Genomic DNA, 18751 nt, shown 5'->3' with positions numbered 1-18751 from the left:
CAGAACGCTGTTACTTTTACCCTTTACCCCTGCCCCGCCGGCATGGTCGAAGATTTCCCTCATTTAGCGCTTATCGCTGTCGCATTAATTCTTTCAAATATTACACTCATAGACGCCCTGAGCCGAGGTTCGCGCCCAACTGGGCACCCTCAGGCCTGTTGTCTTAAATGTTGTAGGTACCGGGTGAGAGCCTTTAGCGCTCGCCATTTGTTCGGCTAAGTAGTTAATGCCATCTGCGGAAAATCTACAATCTACAAAAGGCAATGAATACAGTAAAGTTTAATCATCATAAAAATGCGAATAAAACACTTATTTTAATTAACATAGATTTCTGCTTCTGATTACTTATTGAGTAGATAAGTAAACGGAACTGAAGTACCTACCTACCAATAATTATAGGTAAGAATTATAATCGCCATAAGTAAGCTATTGCGAACATCACTACATAGTATAAAACAAAGTCGCTATTTCTGTCCCTATATCCCTATGTACGCTTATATCTTTAAAACTACGCAACGGATTTTGACGCGGTTTTTTTAATAGATAGAGTGATTCAAGAGGAAGGTTTATATGTATAATAACATCCATTAAATAGTGGAGAAATGCTGTTATTTTTGAGGTTTTTAATGTGATGTCGTAAATGGGTGAATATCAAAATTTCAAGTTTGGTGGCGAAATTTCATATTATTTTTTCGTGAAAAATTGGGAAAATTGGGAATTGTAAAATTCCTTTTTCATGTCGGAACCGAGGATCCTTTTGGATCTTTTTCATGTCGGAACCCAATTTTTCACGAAAAAATAATATGAAATTTCGCCACCAAACTTGAAATTTTGAGATTCACCCAAATAATTTCAGTTTTTCCTCAGCATTGTACCCGAGCGAAGCCGGTCGGGTCGCTAGTAAAGTAGCAAAGTATAAAACGAGTCGAGAGTGCTTATTCCCGGGCATAGCGTAGTAACCGACAGTCCTTTCCAACATGATGGCCAATTTATAACTAACTGAGCGATGGATTGTTCATCTGTCACCAGTTTACATCATCGTCTATCATCATATACGTAATACATTTTCAAGAGTCAAATGTGGCTGCAATTACCTTTTGATCACCTACTTGTACTACACTACAACGGCCGTGGTCTAGTGGTCTAGTGGGCTCACGATCCGGAGGTCCTGCGTTCGACTCCCGGTGGGGAAATATCACAAAAACCACTTTGTGATCCCTAGTTTGGTAAGGACATTACAGGCTGATCCCCTGATTGTTCGAAAGTAAGACGATCCGTGCTTCGGAAGGCACGTTAAGCCGTTGGTCCCGGTTACTACTTACTGCTGTAAGTACGTACTCGTTATATGAGTCATGTCAGGAGCCTCTGGCGGCTCAGTAGTAAACCAGGGTTGATGAGGTTGGTAATCCACTTCACAACCCACCCGATAGAAGAAGAACCTACTTGTGGCTCTGCCCATCGCATTACTGATGATAAGCGGTACTTTTTACCCAACTGCCGTGAAGCAAAAAGCGTTTTTCACAGGGTCCGCTTACCTAACCTGAAGATTTGACAGGTCCAAAAAAGCGTTTTCCACAAGGTCCGCTTACCTAACCTGAAGATTTGACAAGTCCAGTTTTGACTGCCTGCCTGAGGTTCCAACCCACGAAGGAAAAACCAGCCCAATGCAGGTTAGGTCACGATGTTTTCCTTCACCGCTGAGCACGTGGTCACCATTTACGATCCAAATATGAATTCGAAAACAAATTCAACAATCATTGGTTTAGGCCTGTGCCTGTGTTCTTTCTATTCGTATAAGTACCTATTGTTAATTCTATGCCTAGGTGCTTAGCTTCTAACGTGAGCCATAAATACTTGGTAACGAAAATACAATGGAGCTGTGAGCAGCTAATGTAAGGCAAATCGGGTTGCCACTTAGGAATTCAGTGACCTTACTTCTACAGTCACCCTAGCAGAGATGGACTCGGACATACATAATTCAGGCCTCCAAATGAATAGAAACCAAGGCCAACAAAGCAAGATACCTTTTTTCAACGCCATTGTTATAGATTTGCCTTGAAAGGATGAAGTTCCTGCTAAAGTTAACTTTGCATAGACCCTAAACAGCAACCTTTACCCCGGCCCCGCCGGAGTGGTCGAAGATTTCCTGCATTCAGCGCTTATCGCTGTTATATTAATTCTTTCAAATATTATCCTCACAGACGACGCCCTGAGCCGACGTTTGCTTGTCTTGTCTTAAATTCTGTACCGGGTGAGAGCCCTCACCGCTCCCCATTTGTCCGGCCACGTAGTTAATGCGGCAAAACAATAAGTCACGTAAAAAAAAATCTCGACCAACTAGGATAAGTACATTAATCCTCTCAAACGACTCCCTGAGCCGAGGTTCGTTCCCATATGGGCACCCTCAGGCCTGTCCTGAAGAAGGGCGGATAGCTCAATTATATTGATACACTCTGGGCCTTTGGCGAAGCTTTTGAACAGAGTGGCATTTCCAAATAATGAGGTACAGGTAAGTACATCGACACAAAAAAAATATGTTTTCATTATGTAGTCTTTTGTTAAACCTTAATATATTAATTTTAAAGCCCTAAAGTCATATAGGCCATGTAAGTCCAGGGTTGTGCCGAGGTTTTTCTTGCAACTACCTACTTTTCCCTCTAGCTGCAGCAGTTTTAAGCAAAAAGAGACGTTTGTTCTTAATTGAATAAAATTTGAGTTTAAATACAACCCTGGCTTCCGAGATGGAGGTCACGCGATCACATCACGGCTGAGGTGGAATACTTCCTGATAAGGTGTTTGATTTGTTCTATAAATAGCTTCAATAGAGGTTGAGAAACTTACTTAATTCATTTTCCTCACGAGGCAAGACCAAGTCTCACTAAACAGCACACGGTAAACCGTACAGCCGAATGTACTGAGACGCAGCTGTTTTTATTTGACGTGACTTATTGGCGATGGACGGGCTACATGGTAAGAAGGTCGAAAGATAAATGGACAGCCCAAATAGTAGACTGGTACCCTCGAGATGGGAAACGTCGAAGGGGAAGGCAAAACAAAAGATGGGAAGACGACCTCCCAAAAAGCTGGAGAAGAGCGGCCAAAGATCGCCACATTTGGAGAAGCCTAGAGGAGGCCTATGTCCTAGGACAGCCTGACAAGGAGGGTGTCGATGTCGTTGATGTCGGCTAATTATTAGATTTAAGTTAATATTAATAATAATATATATATTATTTATTTTATTGTAGATTTGCCGCAAATGACATTAACTACTTGGCCAAATAAATGGGCAGCGCTGAGGGCTCTCACCCGGTATAGAGGCGGCATCGAAAGCGTGTCGAAGAATAAATAATAATGTAATAACTACGTGGGTATAGAATGGACACTCCCCGCACGCGTAATAAAGTAAACTACAACGAATAACCGTAAAGGTAACAAAAAGACTCACCGAGATATCGATGACATAATCACGCTCCTGAAACAAACGGATCCCGATTCTGTTCCCGTATTTGTGGCCCGAGATCTTCAGAAATTGCCTCCGATTACATTCGATCACATCGATGTGACACGTCTTCTCAAGGATATCTTGATTCTAAAGGAGGATTTACGGGCGGTACAGGATCGTTACATCACATTGGATACCTTTGAAACGTTGAAGAAAGAGGTAGATGACCTAAAAACCTCATCTTTTGGGAATAACTTTGAATATTGCAATGTAAACACAAGAAGGGGGAATTACCTACGAGGTGATTGTAACTACGATAGTGGGCCTATGGGACTTCAACATATCACAAGATCTAACCCCAATAACTATGATACTTCATTAAATAGTCCTGAGCAACCGGTAGTACCGTCGGTATATCGACAAATTATTTCCACCTCAAATCACAAAAACGGACAAAGTGGCGTAAACAACACAGATGGGACTTCATTACCACGAATGTCGGATCAGATGTGTAGTGCAGTGACCCCAATGACTAATGACAAGACTGCAGTGCCGAGTGTTATCCAAACAAAATCACCTATGTCACAGAGTACTAGCTTAATGAGTGGGCATATAAAATCACCGATGTTACAGGCAAGCGAGCTGGGTGCTGCGCAATCAAAACAGCGAATGTGCGCTCAGGAATCTCAAACCTCTATAGCAGATAAACTTAAGGCGCCAGGGCAATGGAAACCAGAAAATCCTTCTGAGGAATGGAAAATTGTACAAAAAAAGAGGTTAAGAAACAGAATTGTAGGAAAAATGGGTACTGCAGCTACTGAGTTAACTGCAAACTTTAAAGCGGCGGACAACAAAATTCCATTATTTATATACAATGTTCATAAAACTACTGTTGAGAATGACGTTATTGCGTATGTGCATAGTAAGACACAACTACATGTTTCACTGCAAAAACTTAACCTGAAAGTTGACAGAGGCTACGATGCGTACAAAGTACTAGTGCCTAAATGTAAGTTGCATATTTTTCTAAACGAACATTTCTGGCCGGAGGGGGTACTGTTTAGGCGTTATGTAAACTTTTCCAGCTCCCGGTTGAATAATAGTGAAGATAGACTTAATAACCAAGCCAATGGATAATATAAACTTAACAAATAACTGCAAATTTATAAGTTTTAATTGCAAAGGTCTCTCTCGATCAGTGGAATGTGTCAGGTCACTGTGTAGCTCGGCGGATGTCATAGCACTCCAAGAAACGTGGTTATTGCAGCACGACATACCAATACTGGGAACGATTGATGCGAACTTTGCGTACTCCGGTAATACTGCTGTGGATCTATCAGCTGGAGTTCTGCGTGGACGTCCCCATGGGGGTGTCGGGCTCCTATGGCGTAAAAACAGGTTTAAGTGCGTTTCTGTCATACAGTGTAAAAGTGTTCGACTTTTAGCTATCAAAGTTTTTATGAGTGATAGATCTATGATAGTCTTTTCGGTGTACATGCCTAATGACGAGCGCGAGAACCTAACTGAATTTACAGAATGTTTAAGTGAAATGTATGCGATCATTGAAAATGAAGGTGTAGATCTGGTGTATTTCTTAGGTGATTTTAATGCCCACCCAGACATGCCCTTCTTTAATGAGCTGAACAGTTTCTGTACGGAGCAACAACTGTGTTTGGTAGACACTGAGCTATTACCGGCAGACTCCTATACCTTTGTAAGCGATAGTCACGGATGTAGGCGCTGGCTTGACCACTGTGTAACTACAACAGCGGCAAGACAAACAGTTGTAAGCGCTAAAATACATTACAATGTATATTGGTCGGATCACATGCCCATAGAAATTATATGTAATTTAAATAAATGTGTACCTAAAAATATAACTATGAATAACGAAGAGAGAAGTGATAACTCAGTGAGGGGAATAATATGGGGAGAACGAGAACAATCTCAGATAGATGAATATGCTAATATATGTAACAATAAACTCAGAGGCATTGATTTTCCAAATGAGATGCATTTGTGTTGTGATAAATTATGTAATGATACTAATCATAGGAACATCATTGACAATATGTATAACTCCATTGTTACAATACTCAGGGAGGCTTCGGTTGCTAGCTGTGTTAGAGTGCGGCACAGAAGGGGTGGCTATGTTACAGGCTGGAATAAACACGTCAAGGGGGCACACCAGAGGGCGAGGTTTTGTTTCCAGGAATGGTGTCAGTATGGAAAGCCTAAGTTAGGTCGATTATATGATGAAATGTGCTCTTCCAGAAAGGACTTTAAAGCTAAATTAAAATTCTGTCAAAGAAATGAAGACCAAATAAAGATGGACATAATTGCCTCGCATCACATATCTAAGAACTTTGTACAGTTTTGGAAATCAACCAATAAGCTGAACCCTAGGGTGTGTCTACCGGTTAGTGTTGAAGGTATAGGTGAGCCTAGTGGCATAGCTAACCTCTTCAAGAATCACTTCAAAGTAGAACCTCTGGCGATAGAGAGGCGTGGGTCATTGTTCGATGCTGAGAACCGTATTAGTGGTGTTTCTACTAGAATTACTGCAGTGAAGATAGCTAAGGTTGTGCGACAAATGACTAGAGGTAAGTCACCTGGACACGACGGTCTCAGCATCGAGCATCTGCAACATGCAGGTGTTCACCTCCCTAGAGTTCTTGCTATGTTCTTTACGTTCTGTATTCGTCACGGCTACCTGCCGGATGACCTCATGAAAACTATTGTGGTACCCATAGTCAAAAATAAGACGGGTGATGCCTCCGACAAGTCCAACTATAGGCCAATATCTTTAGCCACTATTCTGGCGAAAGTGCTGGACAGTGTGCTTAATTCATATTTGAACCAACATGTAAATCTGCATGACGCTCAGTTTGGCTTTCGATCAGGTCTTTCAACTGAGTCGGCAGTATTATGTCTTAAGCACACTGTTCGGTACTATACCGATAGGAATACGCCGGTTTATGCGTGCTTCTTGGACCTGTCGAAGGCATTTGACATGGTGTCGTATGATGTGCTGTGGAACAAGCTGAGTAATACTAGCTTACCTGTTGAAGTAATTGAAATGTTTAAATACTGGTACAGCAATCAAACTAACGTGGTTCGGTGGGAAGGGGCGTACTCGGATATCTATAAAATGGAGTGTGGTGTGCGGCAGGGGGGGCTTTCCTCACCCACTCTGTTCAATGTATATGTGAATGGGTTGATTGAGGAGCTCAGCAGCGCCGGGGTGGGTTGTTCAGTGGATGGCTGTTTTGTTAACAACATCAGCTATGCCGATGACATGGTGCTGCTGAGCCCCTCAGTCAATGCTCTGAAGCTACTGATAGCAATTTGTGAAAGGTATGCTGTGGCTCATGGACTCAAATATAATGTAAAAAAGAGTGAGATATTATTGTTTAAATCTGGCGTTAAAAGGTACTCAATTCCTCCAATAACTCTAAGCGGGTCTCCTCTTCAAGTTGTTCAGCAATTTAAATATTTGGGTCACTGGGTCACGGATACTTTAAAGGACGATGTGGACTTGGATAGGGAACGCAGAGCACTGTCTATCAGGGGTAATATGCTAGCACGTAGGTTTGCACGATGTTCTTACGAGGTGAAGGTTACCCTGTTCAAAAGCTATTGCCAGAGTTTATACACGTGCAACCTTTGGAGCAATTACACCAAAAAGACCTTCAGTGCTCTGCGCGTTCAATATAATAACGCCTTCAGGGGGTTGTTGGGGCTGCCCTGGCGCTGCAGTGCCTCGGGGATGTTCGCCTCCTGGAGCACTGATGGCTTCCAGGCTGTTCTACGCAAGCGTGTGGCTTCTCTGTGGGAGCGAGTGCGGGGCAGCAGCAACAGTCTCCTGAAGGTGGTCTCACAAAGGATGGACAGTCCCATCCTCACTCACTGGATGTACATGCATGTGACATCCAATGAAAATTATAAATTTTACTAACTTAGATATAATCTTCTATTACTAACAAAATATGGATAAATATCTGAAATAAATATTTCATTCATTCATTCATTCATTCATAACTATTAAAACGTGTAATAATCTGCCAGCTCGGTTAATTGTGCGGTTTTGACACGTTCGATGTGTTTTATTATGTGTAATTGTTAGTAATGCAATAAAACAGAAACAGAAATAACTATTCTGTTCGAAAAGATCACCCAGTGGAACTGCGACGTCGTATTTTATATACAGATGTTCCGGCGCGGCGGGCGGTTATTTATTGTTAGTAAATATTCTCAGAGTAAAGTATGGGGGCTCCCTCAGGAATAGGCCGGCGTGGTTGACGATATCCCTCAACTGGACACCCTCAGGTCTGATTGTCTTCAATTTTATACCGGGTGACAGCCCTCACCGCTCCCCATTTGTCCGGCCAAATAGTTAATGCGGCAAAACAAAACGTCACTTCAAAAAAAAAACATCTCGACCAACTAGGATAAGTACATTAATCCTCTCAAACGACTCCCTGAGCCGAGGTTCGTTCCCATATGGGCACCCTCAGGCCTGTCCTGAAGAAGGGCGGATAGCTCAATTATATTGATACACCCTGGGCCTTTGGCCTAGCCCTCATACTAAGATTAGAAGAAGGGTGGAAATAAATAGGAGGTACCTACGTGCCGCGCGCGATGGTCTCAGGTCTGTTATCTTAAATTTTGTACTGGGTGAGAGCCAGAGATAAGAGTCCTCAGCGCTCTCAGTAGCAGTTAATGACATGCAGCATGTCACGCCAAAACAAAACAGTAACATTACTGTATTTAAATCCACGACTAAGGTGCGCCATGCACCAACCTACTGACATTGTTTGTCGTACATTACAAATTACGGACATTATAATTCTGAACCCGTAGTAAAGTGGCGCTTGTTCATTGAATTTGATCAACTAAGTCAGGGCCCTATCTCACTAGGACACCGTCACAGCCCGGACACTTCATACAAATACCTCCTTTACTAGAAACACTACGCATTGACGTTATCGTACACGCGCATCTGAGTGTATGACTCTGACGCGCATACGATTGAAAACTAAAGTAAGACCGAGGGATAGGGGGGAGGTAAACCTAGCGCAGCCGCTGGTGGGGAGCGGAGAGTTGCCGTTCTAAACAAATTCAAATTCAAAAATATCTTTATTCAGTAGGTAACATAGTTACACTTTGAATCGTCAATTTTTACATAACGAACGTCTCATCCGCCTAAAACTACTGCAGCTTCTCACAACCTGTATAGCCGGGGAAAAGAAGCTGCAAGAAAAACCTCGGCACAGGGCCCTAGACGTTCTTTAAAAAAATAAAATAAACATAAAATATTGATATACAATTGAGTAATTTAGCTGCCTAATATCAGTTCTCAGACAGTTAATCCCATGCATTCATATCTTCTAAATAATCACTAACTTTATAATAACCTTTTTTGTAAAGTTTTTGTTTAAATAACGTAGTATTATTCCTTATTCTATGACACCGTGATCGCGCCGTGGACAAAATATACGCAGTCTTTGTACTTAACTTATAAGCGATACGTCACCTAATATTCTATTCCATGCCTTACCACAGTTGCGCAACATAGTTGCCAGCAACAATTTGACACTGGTAGCGCAACCATAGTTTCCCAAATTCGAGTTTTGTTAATTATTACATGGGTGGTCGACTACCTTTCGTTTCAAATTTCTCCATGCTTCGGAGCGTCCGTAAAGTCGGACGCTGTATATACCATAAATAAATAAAGTGAATGTGAGGATGACCCATTTGCTCAGGTAAGCAGCTGAAGTGTGCCTGGCTGTAAAATTGTGTCAAGCGTCCTACAATCGCATTACAGCTTGTTAAACACGCAGCCTATGAAATGATACGATTATAAATTAAAAAAATAATAATAAAGCCTAGTCTGCACGACTGGAAGGGCTGGACTTCGCCCAACGCTCCAACTCCAGGGCGCTGCCGAGATTTAACGTAATAATTTATCTACTTTCTCTTTACTCGGGGACTAAAGATAAAAGATAATGTATGGCAGAAGGGCAGAAGCATATACGTATAAAAATAATTGTTGCTCGATATTTATATCAGATTATGTATACATAGAATTATGTTACTAGTTTGCTACCTATATTGCTTCTCTTTATTTTGATCAGAATAATGGGTAGAAGATGTAACTGTGCTTGGGTGTAAAAAAGGGCAACATTGATACCCAAAAACAAAGATAAAATATTCACATGTCTGTTATACATGAAATTAGAAGGTTATAAGTACTAGGGACATTTTTACAGCGCCATCTGTACATATATTTTTTGGGGAACGCAACCTGGAAAGTTCCTCCTTACTTGTGACTTGGCCACCCTTGGCGTGAGTTTTACATTATTTTAAGGTACCTTTTTGCAAAAAGATATGTTCTTACAAATAAATTCTTTGAGTTTATTTGAATTGAGCCATTGCTATTGTGTCCCAAAGAAACCAAAGCAAATGCAGAATTGATTACTGTTACAAAGTGGTTACTAACAAAATAGTAATTCGATTTACTTTGTCGAACACGGGTGCGGATATTTTATAGTTATAGCCCATGTTTCAGTGCCATTTTCCTCGTAATTCTTATCAATACTAGATGAGACCTCACCGCATTGTATGCCACTTATATTGTTCGCGGAAATTGACCGTTGGATGCGCTGACATACTATAAAGAAATAGACTCACAATCGCTAAGGACTTTTTCGAAAAAAACGTCCGCATCGTGTTGTAAATACGTAATTATACATTAAGTATGTAGGTAGTATAAGTCCGTTCCCTCCAATTAAAATGTTATGGTTATTAAAGTAAGACGATTCGTGCTCCGGAAGGCACGTTAAGCCGTTGGTCCCGGTTACCACTTACTGATGTAAGTACGTACTCGTTATATGAGTCATGTCAGGGGCCTTTGGCGGCTTAATAGTAACACCTTGACACCAGGATGAGGTTGGTAATTCACCTCTCAACCGACACGATAGAAGAAGAAGATTAAAATAATAAACAATATCAGTTGTAAAGTGTCATCATTACACACATTGCGACTATTACCTAAGCCAAAAATAATCGTCGTCCAAGTTGATTATAAATTATATAGTGAGTTATACAGTGAGTGTATAGTGTATGTAAAGATGTAACAATTTATAATGTTTTTCTTTTATAAGTTTTTTAAAGGCTAAATAGCCTGAAAACGTTTTATTTTAATTTGATGTTTTGTTTCTCGCTGACTTTGTTTTTGTGAGATAACATTAAAATTATTATTACTAAAATAAAGAACTTTGAAAACAAAAAAACACAACACACATTGCGACTAAATTCAATCTTAACACGTCGTCGCTTAGTGACAAGATGCGCCGCGTATACTTTTCTACAGTGATTATCTGTCTATTCGTTATACGAGGTCTATGGATGCGTTATGTAAAACTGCTGCATTGACCTGGACTATCAAGGCTGAGAAACGTCCTTGGGCATTGTCACTTTATGACGTCACAATGACGTAGGTAGGTAGAGCCGCGGTAGCTCTGGCGGAAGGACGATTTGACTGTCACTTTGTAGTCGCAGGTTCAAATTTCAGCACAGACCTAAACCAATGATTTTTGAACATGTTTCCGAAGGAAGGTTAGACACGCGGACAGGCAGTCGCTTCAGTAGAAATCCTGTCAAACATTCAAGTTAGTTAAGCGGACCCTGTGAAAACGGGATAACGCTAGGGAGATGAATGAAACTTACTTATGGAATATATTTTGTGGAAAATGCTCAGGGGGGTTAAAAAGGACACATCAAAACAATTCATCTAGTAAAGCAATATTGCTATTCAACATTGTTTGCATTGCACACTTGCTTTTATAATGCGCAAATGTCAAAATGCAATATTGCTTTTTCTGGTAGGTATTTTTATGATCTTCTCTGATTATTATTAAAACTAGAAATAATTATAAAGCAAAAAGCTGTTTGATGCCATATATATAATGTTTGAAACTTTTACTTTAAAATTAACAAAAAACTAAATCCGGGAAACAACGTAAGTAATAAAATATTTATAAATCACGGAAAATATTTTATAAAAACCTAGTTAATATGTTATGAATAATGTGAAAAAAATGTCGTTAATCATTGTAATTAAACAGTAAGTGCATATGTTGGAATACCTCTTGTAATATAAATATTATAATAGTGAAGTATTTTAACAGACAGGTAGGTATTTTAGTGACCTTCTCTGGTTATTATTAAAACTAGAAATTAATAAAAAACTAAATCTGGGAAACTCCCAGACGAGATGGTCTTAAAATAAGGCTTATTTTTTTAAGAATTTTAAAGTAAAAGTTTCCATAGGATGGTGTGAAAAAAATGTTATCAATTAGGTATTACCTATTTGGATAGAGTATGGGGGGGGGCTCTGGCACCGATCAATGATGACATTGTTTGATGTACCAGTTTGACCACAGAGGTATAGGAGATGTCACCCAGTAGCGGACGAGCTGTTCATGATGATGATAACGGAACTTCGTTTCATTCGATCCTGACATACTTATCAATCAAAAACACTTTCATTTTCTAGAATTGGGAGACTTGAGAAATTAAATACATAAATTAAAGACAGATTCCTTCGTGGTTATTTCCTTTATATCATAAAATCTTAAATCGTTTCATTATAAATGTAATGAAATGAATCGTATAATATGTAAATTAAATCGATTTGCATATGTTTAAACAAAAATAGACTCCAATTAAGTAACATTTTTATGTAACCGTAAAAGGTTATTGTCATTGTCAAAATCCGGTTTTCCCACAAGACAAAACGTCTCATGATAAACCATGGAAAAATGAGTAGCAAAGTACTTTACATACATTACATAAGCTCACGACTATATCCCAATTAGGGTAGCCACAGGTATATTCATCGCAAGTGACAACTACCCACCTAACCGAGCTTTCTGTTACACCAACGTCATAGGTTGTGAGCCGTATCGCCGCCCATAATGGTCGAGCCAATTGTGTTAGTGAAAACTGCACTTAAGATCACTTAAATAAAATCAAGATCAAGATGCACTTAAGGTATATTAATAACACATTAACTCAGTAGTTATTTCCTCTTTACGACGCTCCCGAGAGAAGCAAGCCGGTGAAACAGGACCACAATGACTCTAAGTGATGCACTTTAACCGCTGGCCATTATTAGCACACGTCATTAAAGACAAATCAAATAAGAGTCGAGGGTATCTTAGTGGTCCCACTAGAATATCCACTAGAATGTCCTACGAGAATTACCTACTAGAACGTCCTACTAGAATGTCCTACTAGAGTGTCCTACTCGACCGTCCTACTAAAATGTCTTACTATAATGTCCTGCTAGTATGTCCTACTAGTAGAATGTCCTACTATAATGTCCTGCTAGTATGTCCTACTAGTCGAATGTCCTACTATAATGTCCTGCCAGTATATCCTACTAGTAGAATGTCCTACTATAATGTCCTGCTAGTATGTCCTACTAGTAGAATGTCCTACTATAATGTCCTGCCAGTATACCCTACTAGTAGAATGTCCTACTATAATGTCCTACTAGAATGTTCTACTAGAGTGTCCTACTAGAGTGTCGTACTTGACTGTCCTACTAGAAGCATCCGAGCGTAGATGCGATTTTTTTAAGTACTTTTAAGTCTTTTTTGAGGTCTTTATACTGTTTTTGTGTTTAACGGCCACAATTACTGACTATCAACACCAATTGCATTCAATTGTCCGCATGGTTCAGTGTGATGTTTGTTTTCTACCCAGCCAATAAAGAGCACTTACGCCTACTTTCACTTAACAAGATGCCCTATCGCGATTCTTTGCAAACACTAAGGGCCCTATCTATATAGCTGTGGTAGCTCAGTTGGTAGAACGCTTGCTTCTCACTTTGAGGTCGCAGGTTTGAATTCAGCACAGACCTATACCAATTTTTCATTGTTTTCGAATTCATGTTTGGATAAATGATTATCACGTGCTCAGCGGTGAAGGAAAACATCGTGAGGAAACCCAGATTCCCGAGACATGCATTTTCGGAGATAGGTGACCTAACCTGCATTGGGCTGGTTTTCCTTTCGCGACTTAGAAGGTCAGACAGGCAGTCGCTTCAAATCTGCAGGTTAGGTAAGCGGACCCTGTGAAAAACAGGAGAATACTAGGGGGATGATGCTTTTTTAGATGAATTGCTTTGATGTGGCGTTTTTAGTCCCCCTGGTCTAAGCAACTTCGTCTTGGCCTTTCTCTACGCCGTTTGCTCTTTATTTTGCCCTGTAATATACCTTGGATCAAATTATCTCTGAGTACTAGGCGTCCAAACTTTACCTCGTCCCGTGCAGTGTTAAGTAGTAACGCCACAGAATAAATAATAGTACTACGGTAATGCTTATAAATACCTATTACCTAATCAGTGTTGCATAAGACTTTATCAAACCGTACACGCTCTCCAAAACCCGTTTAAACACTTGTAGGTGCCTATAGTATAAAATGTTTTGCTATGTAAGGTCACGGGTCATAGTCGGTTCTGGCAAACATTCTCGGACGCGAGGTTATTCCTTTTTTTGCTGCCTTTTGGCCAAAAGCTTATCGTATGCCAAATCGGGTAAAATTGTTGGCTGGTTAACGTTATGCATTTGAGAAGATAGCTTTTAGACTCTGTTTCTTTTTAACCGACTTTTTGCCTCTATTTAAAGTCAGTTTCTAGGACTTTTTTATTTGAGTATTTTTTTACGTACTTAACTTATTGTATATTTGCCGCAAATGGCATTAACTACTTAGCCGGACAAAATGGGGAGCGCGAAGGGCCCGGTACAACATTTAAGACAACAGGCCTGAGGTTGAATAGGTAGGCGCGAATCTTGGCTCAGGGCGTCGTCTGAGAGGAAAATATTTGAAAGAATTAAACGACCCTAGTGGGTTGATAGCGATTAGCACTGGATGGGGGAAATCGTCGACCACGACAGCGGGGTCGGTATCGGGATACTGAAGTGAGTCGTGAGAGTAAGTACATATACCTTAGAAACAACAGACTCAATATAAAATTATAAATATTATAATTTATCTTCATACTATAACATTCGTTATCTGATAACAAAGTGCGTCGGCCTCAAAATTTTCTCACGAATCTTAAGTATGATTCTTTTTCATTAACGGTATTAATGTAAGTAGGTATGCTAATATTTGCACAGATTGTATTGAGATTTTTTTGTACTATGTTTACTAACTCCATAGAGCAATGCCACGGAACGATACGGACCTCCGCGACTGAATCAGACGACTTAGCTAAGTGGCTATCGTCTCGTGTTCGGAGGTCCGTCAGACCTCCAAAAGAAGTTCCATTTTTCCCTTTGTTTTATAACTTAATATCTTTTCTTATTCATTTAAAAGTGACTGGAACGTGTTTTCGAGCCATCACCCTCAGGCCTGGTCTTAAATTTTGTCCCGGGTGAGAGCCCTCAGCGCTCCCCATTTGTCCGACCAAGTAGTTGATGTTATTTGCGGCAAATCTACAAAAAGTCATGTAAGTAACAAAAACAACGTAATAATTCGTATTTAATTGTTTTTCCATCTGAAAAACCCCCAAATATAGTAATTTCTAATAATATCGAATGGGGGCAATGTTTAAAGTACATTTTGGCTTGAAGACTGTTCCACTGTAGAATCTGTAGAGCAGTTATTCTATGGTAAGTATGTGGCAGATCCAATAGTTGTTAGAGGACTTGCACTGTACTTGTCACTCATTTGGTACTAGTAATGGTCCAAGTAGCACTGTAAAGGTTACAACAAGGCATGTGCCCCGCACGCCGTTGAACGCACGCTTTGCATTGTTGTTGTTGTTGTTTGCATTGGTTTGTATTGTTACGCGTGCGTAGCACATGCCTCGCCACCAGTGATGTGCCGTTTCCCGAAACGTTCCCAAAGTGCCAATGTTTCCGTTGTAAAAGCTCTTTAATAGTAAGGAAACTTTCTCTATTTCTCTCTTGCTGCTGAACCGCTGGGTGCGAGCTGCCCGCGGCTTCAGTGACTCGGGCCGGCCTCATGTAGCTTATTTTTATGTTGTAGTCCTTCGTATCTGTTACTAATACTAGGTTAAAAGCTTTCTGTTACTAACAAAATATGGACTAATTTCCGAAATAAATATTTTTAATTTGAATTTTGAATTTGGAACTGGGTGCTTTTCTTTTTCAAATTGTTCTTTTTGTATACTGGTCGTATCTGCCCAAATGTTACGTAATAAAGTTATTTTTACATAAGTTTTGGGCATTTTTACAGCCGGAAACATTCCCAAAGTGGGATCGGCACACGACTGCTCGACCAATTTGAAGGTAAATACACGCATTGCGAAGCGTGTGGAGAACATGCCTCGCACTCGCAATGCAATGTTTTTACCTTTAGAGTAACAAACAAGTTAGGTAAGTTACTTACCCAATGCAGCAGGCAAGATTTATAGTCGAGTTCTACGCCTTTCCCAAGTTGGAACATTTAAAGTTTTTCTATCGGTCCTTGACTTACCATCTACACATTATTACCTACTTACTCAAATACAGTGATTCAAGTAGGTACAGTCATGGGTTACAATATCATGTACCCACTTTAGAACCCTATCGCACTATCATATTTGACATTTAATGAGACTTACGGTTTAATTTATCAAAACAGTTAATGTGACATTGTTTCAAAGTGTATACATATTAGCACTCGTAACCGTACACCGTACCGACTTACTAAATACCGTTTTTCAAATACGCCTGCTTAACATTATAATTAAGAGGTCAATATACACCTATAAAGTAAGTAGGTAATTAGTTACCTAATCGTCATGTTTTGAATATCTATTATATTTTGACGAATATGTAAGTGTGTATACCTACCTCCTAATTAAGTAGATACCTACTTAGCTAAATATGATTTTGCGTACGTAACGTAAAATTAATTACTTATTTTGTTATTATTGAGTAGTGCTGCGGCAAAATTAAGTGTAGTGCCATAAAATAAAGAATAATACTACATATAGAACGGCAACTCTCCGCTCCCCACCAGCGTCTGAACAAGGTTTACCTCACCCCCCCTCGAACATAGTTTAGTTCTAGAAGAAGAAATAATACTACGTTTAGTCTCAATCGTCAGACGTTCCAAACAAAGATGAGCGTGTACGATAACGTCAATGTGTAGTGTCTGTGTAAAACGAGGTGTTTTGTATGAAGTGTCATAAATCAATTATTACAGATAGGTACCTACCTATATCAACTATTTTATTTCTTACTTTCAGTATTACAGAAGACTTCATTCAGATTTTGCGCATTTGTATTATCGAAATGTTTTGTACTGAGATACTTACTTACTCAAGTAATTTTTATATTTCTGTATGGGTACTTTTTTGTCTGATTCTGTTCATTTCATACACAAGATTCATAATTTTGCACTAAGCTAACTGTGTAAGTAAAGTTTCGTATAAAACATCGTAGACGATGTATCAACTTACCATTTTTACTCTACTCGTATTTATAGCACCAACATCGAACAATCCAATATGATACCACTACACTAGTAACAAGACTCACTTTGCCTATTGCTAATATTTCACGTGCAGTTTTATTTTTAAATCGTCCCGTTACACTCTCGTTCGAAAATTAATCTGTTTTACTTTTTTAATTTTAAATTAGGAACGCGAGCAGCGGCCGGCGTTCGAGTGTGGACTGCCAGATGTTAACAACACATGGTTGGCGTATAGCCAGACTACTATACGTCAGCCGATGTTTCTCTCTGAGCCAGCGTGTCTGGAATTTCTTCTGTCCAAACATTGGAAGAATACATTATAGACGTCTAGCTTACATGAAGGTTGCATCATCTTGATCATTTGATGGTTTTTTTGCGCAGCTAATGGAATCCAAAACCAAGTAGGTTTTTTATATTTTTTCTTTAATAACTCTTATTTTTTGCGTTTCTCTATACTCTACCAACCCACAGTGGATCGTTGTGGTGAAGTATAATCCGTATTCTTCAATCCTTCGATGAAGAAATTAAATTGCCTAATCAAGTATGTTTTGCCACCATTGCACTTTCAGCTTTAAGTCAAAGTTACGCTAACACTTTGAAAATACGCAAGAGAATGACTGCAGTACTTTCTTTGTTTCACTTCACGCTAAAAGCAGCTTTAGAACAGTTTCCATAAAAGGCTATTTTAAATGAAGCAAACTTGGAAACACAGGCCTTGTATGGGGAAATGGAAAAGTATTTTCGCCAAAACTTGTGAGAGTAGGTAGCGCAGTGCGGCAAAAACCACGCGGATATTGACCAATCACATCGCAGCATGGCTCCAGCTGACTGAGATATCGACCAATCACAACGGCCTTTCTCCTCAAGGGCAAGGTGAATATTTTGGCACGGTGCGATCCTTTATTTACAAGTTCGTTGCCTTGGTGAGCTTTAATTAACTTTTTCGCGGATTATGGACAAACTTTTGTGTGAACGAAGATTTTTTGAAAGAACTAGGTAATTGCGTAAGTACCTATAGGTAAGTACCAAACTAAGTATAATCTTCTTGTCTCATGTGGGTTGAGAGGTGGATTACCCACCTCATCAACCCCGATGTCAACCCCTGACATGACTACTTACATCAGTAAGTAGTAACCGGGACCAACGGCTTAACGTGCCTTTCGAAGCACGGATCGTCTTACTTTCGGACAATCAGGTGATCAGCTTGTAATGTCCTAACCAAACAAGAGATCACAAAGTAATTTTTGTGTTATTTCCCCATCGGGATTCGAACCCACTGGACCACGGAGGCCGTTTCTAAGTGTAATAATTTGGGAGTGTTTTTGATAAGTAACCCACGAGTCGTAAACGTTTGGACCACTTATGCATTATCGCATATCTTAAAAACATTAAAAAACCTACCTAGATGGATTATTGATGTATTGTAAATGTAACTTTCCAAAGTTAGCATAGTTATACTTAAGGTTTGTTATATAAACATTTGCTCGTATATACAAATACATTTTTTCTTCTTCTTGTATCGTTTCTAAAAGGCAATAGCCGCCGATGAAATGTTATGTTATCTAAGATTGTTATTTCGCTGACAATGTCGTGACATGTACTGATTATAATATGTGAATAAAGAACTTTTACAATCAAAAAAAAAAAACCTAGATGGATAAAGATTGTTCAGATTTTGTACTTAAGTATACATACCTATATGTACTCAGTACACGACTCGGACTTTTAACGAGCGCACGTATTTTACAACTCGATTACTTAGGTACCTATCGGTCGCAGTGGCCAGTGCATCTCAAACTTCTATTACCG

At 39.6% G+C, this 18751-nt stretch overlaps 1 protein-coding gene across 1 annotated transcript in view; it reads right to left on the bottom strand.

Annotated features, from left to right (window-relative positions):
* The window catches only part of LOC126382095 (organic cation transporter protein-like), a 54421-nt gene extending 37259 nt beyond the window's left edge, over nucleotides 1-17162 (bottom strand). Inside the window, exon 1 of the mRNA XM_050031833.1 lies at nucleotides 16929-17162. Within this exon, the coding sequence (XP_049887790.1) occupies nucleotides 16929-16931 (3 nt within the window). The 5' untranslated portion in view covers nucleotides 16932-17162. The remainder of the gene's footprint in view (nucleotides 1-16928) is intronic.
* Between the last annotated feature and the right edge of the window lie 1589 nt (nucleotides 17163-18751).

This window comes from Pectinophora gossypiella, chromosome 3 (assembly GCF_024362695.1).
Source record: "Pectinophora gossypiella chromosome 3, ilPecGoss1.1, whole genome shotgun sequence".
Classification (NCBI taxonomy): Eukaryota; Metazoa; Arthropoda; class Insecta; order Lepidoptera; family Gelechiidae; genus Pectinophora; species Pectinophora gossypiella.
This window is presented reverse-complemented; position numbering and strand designations above follow the sequence as displayed.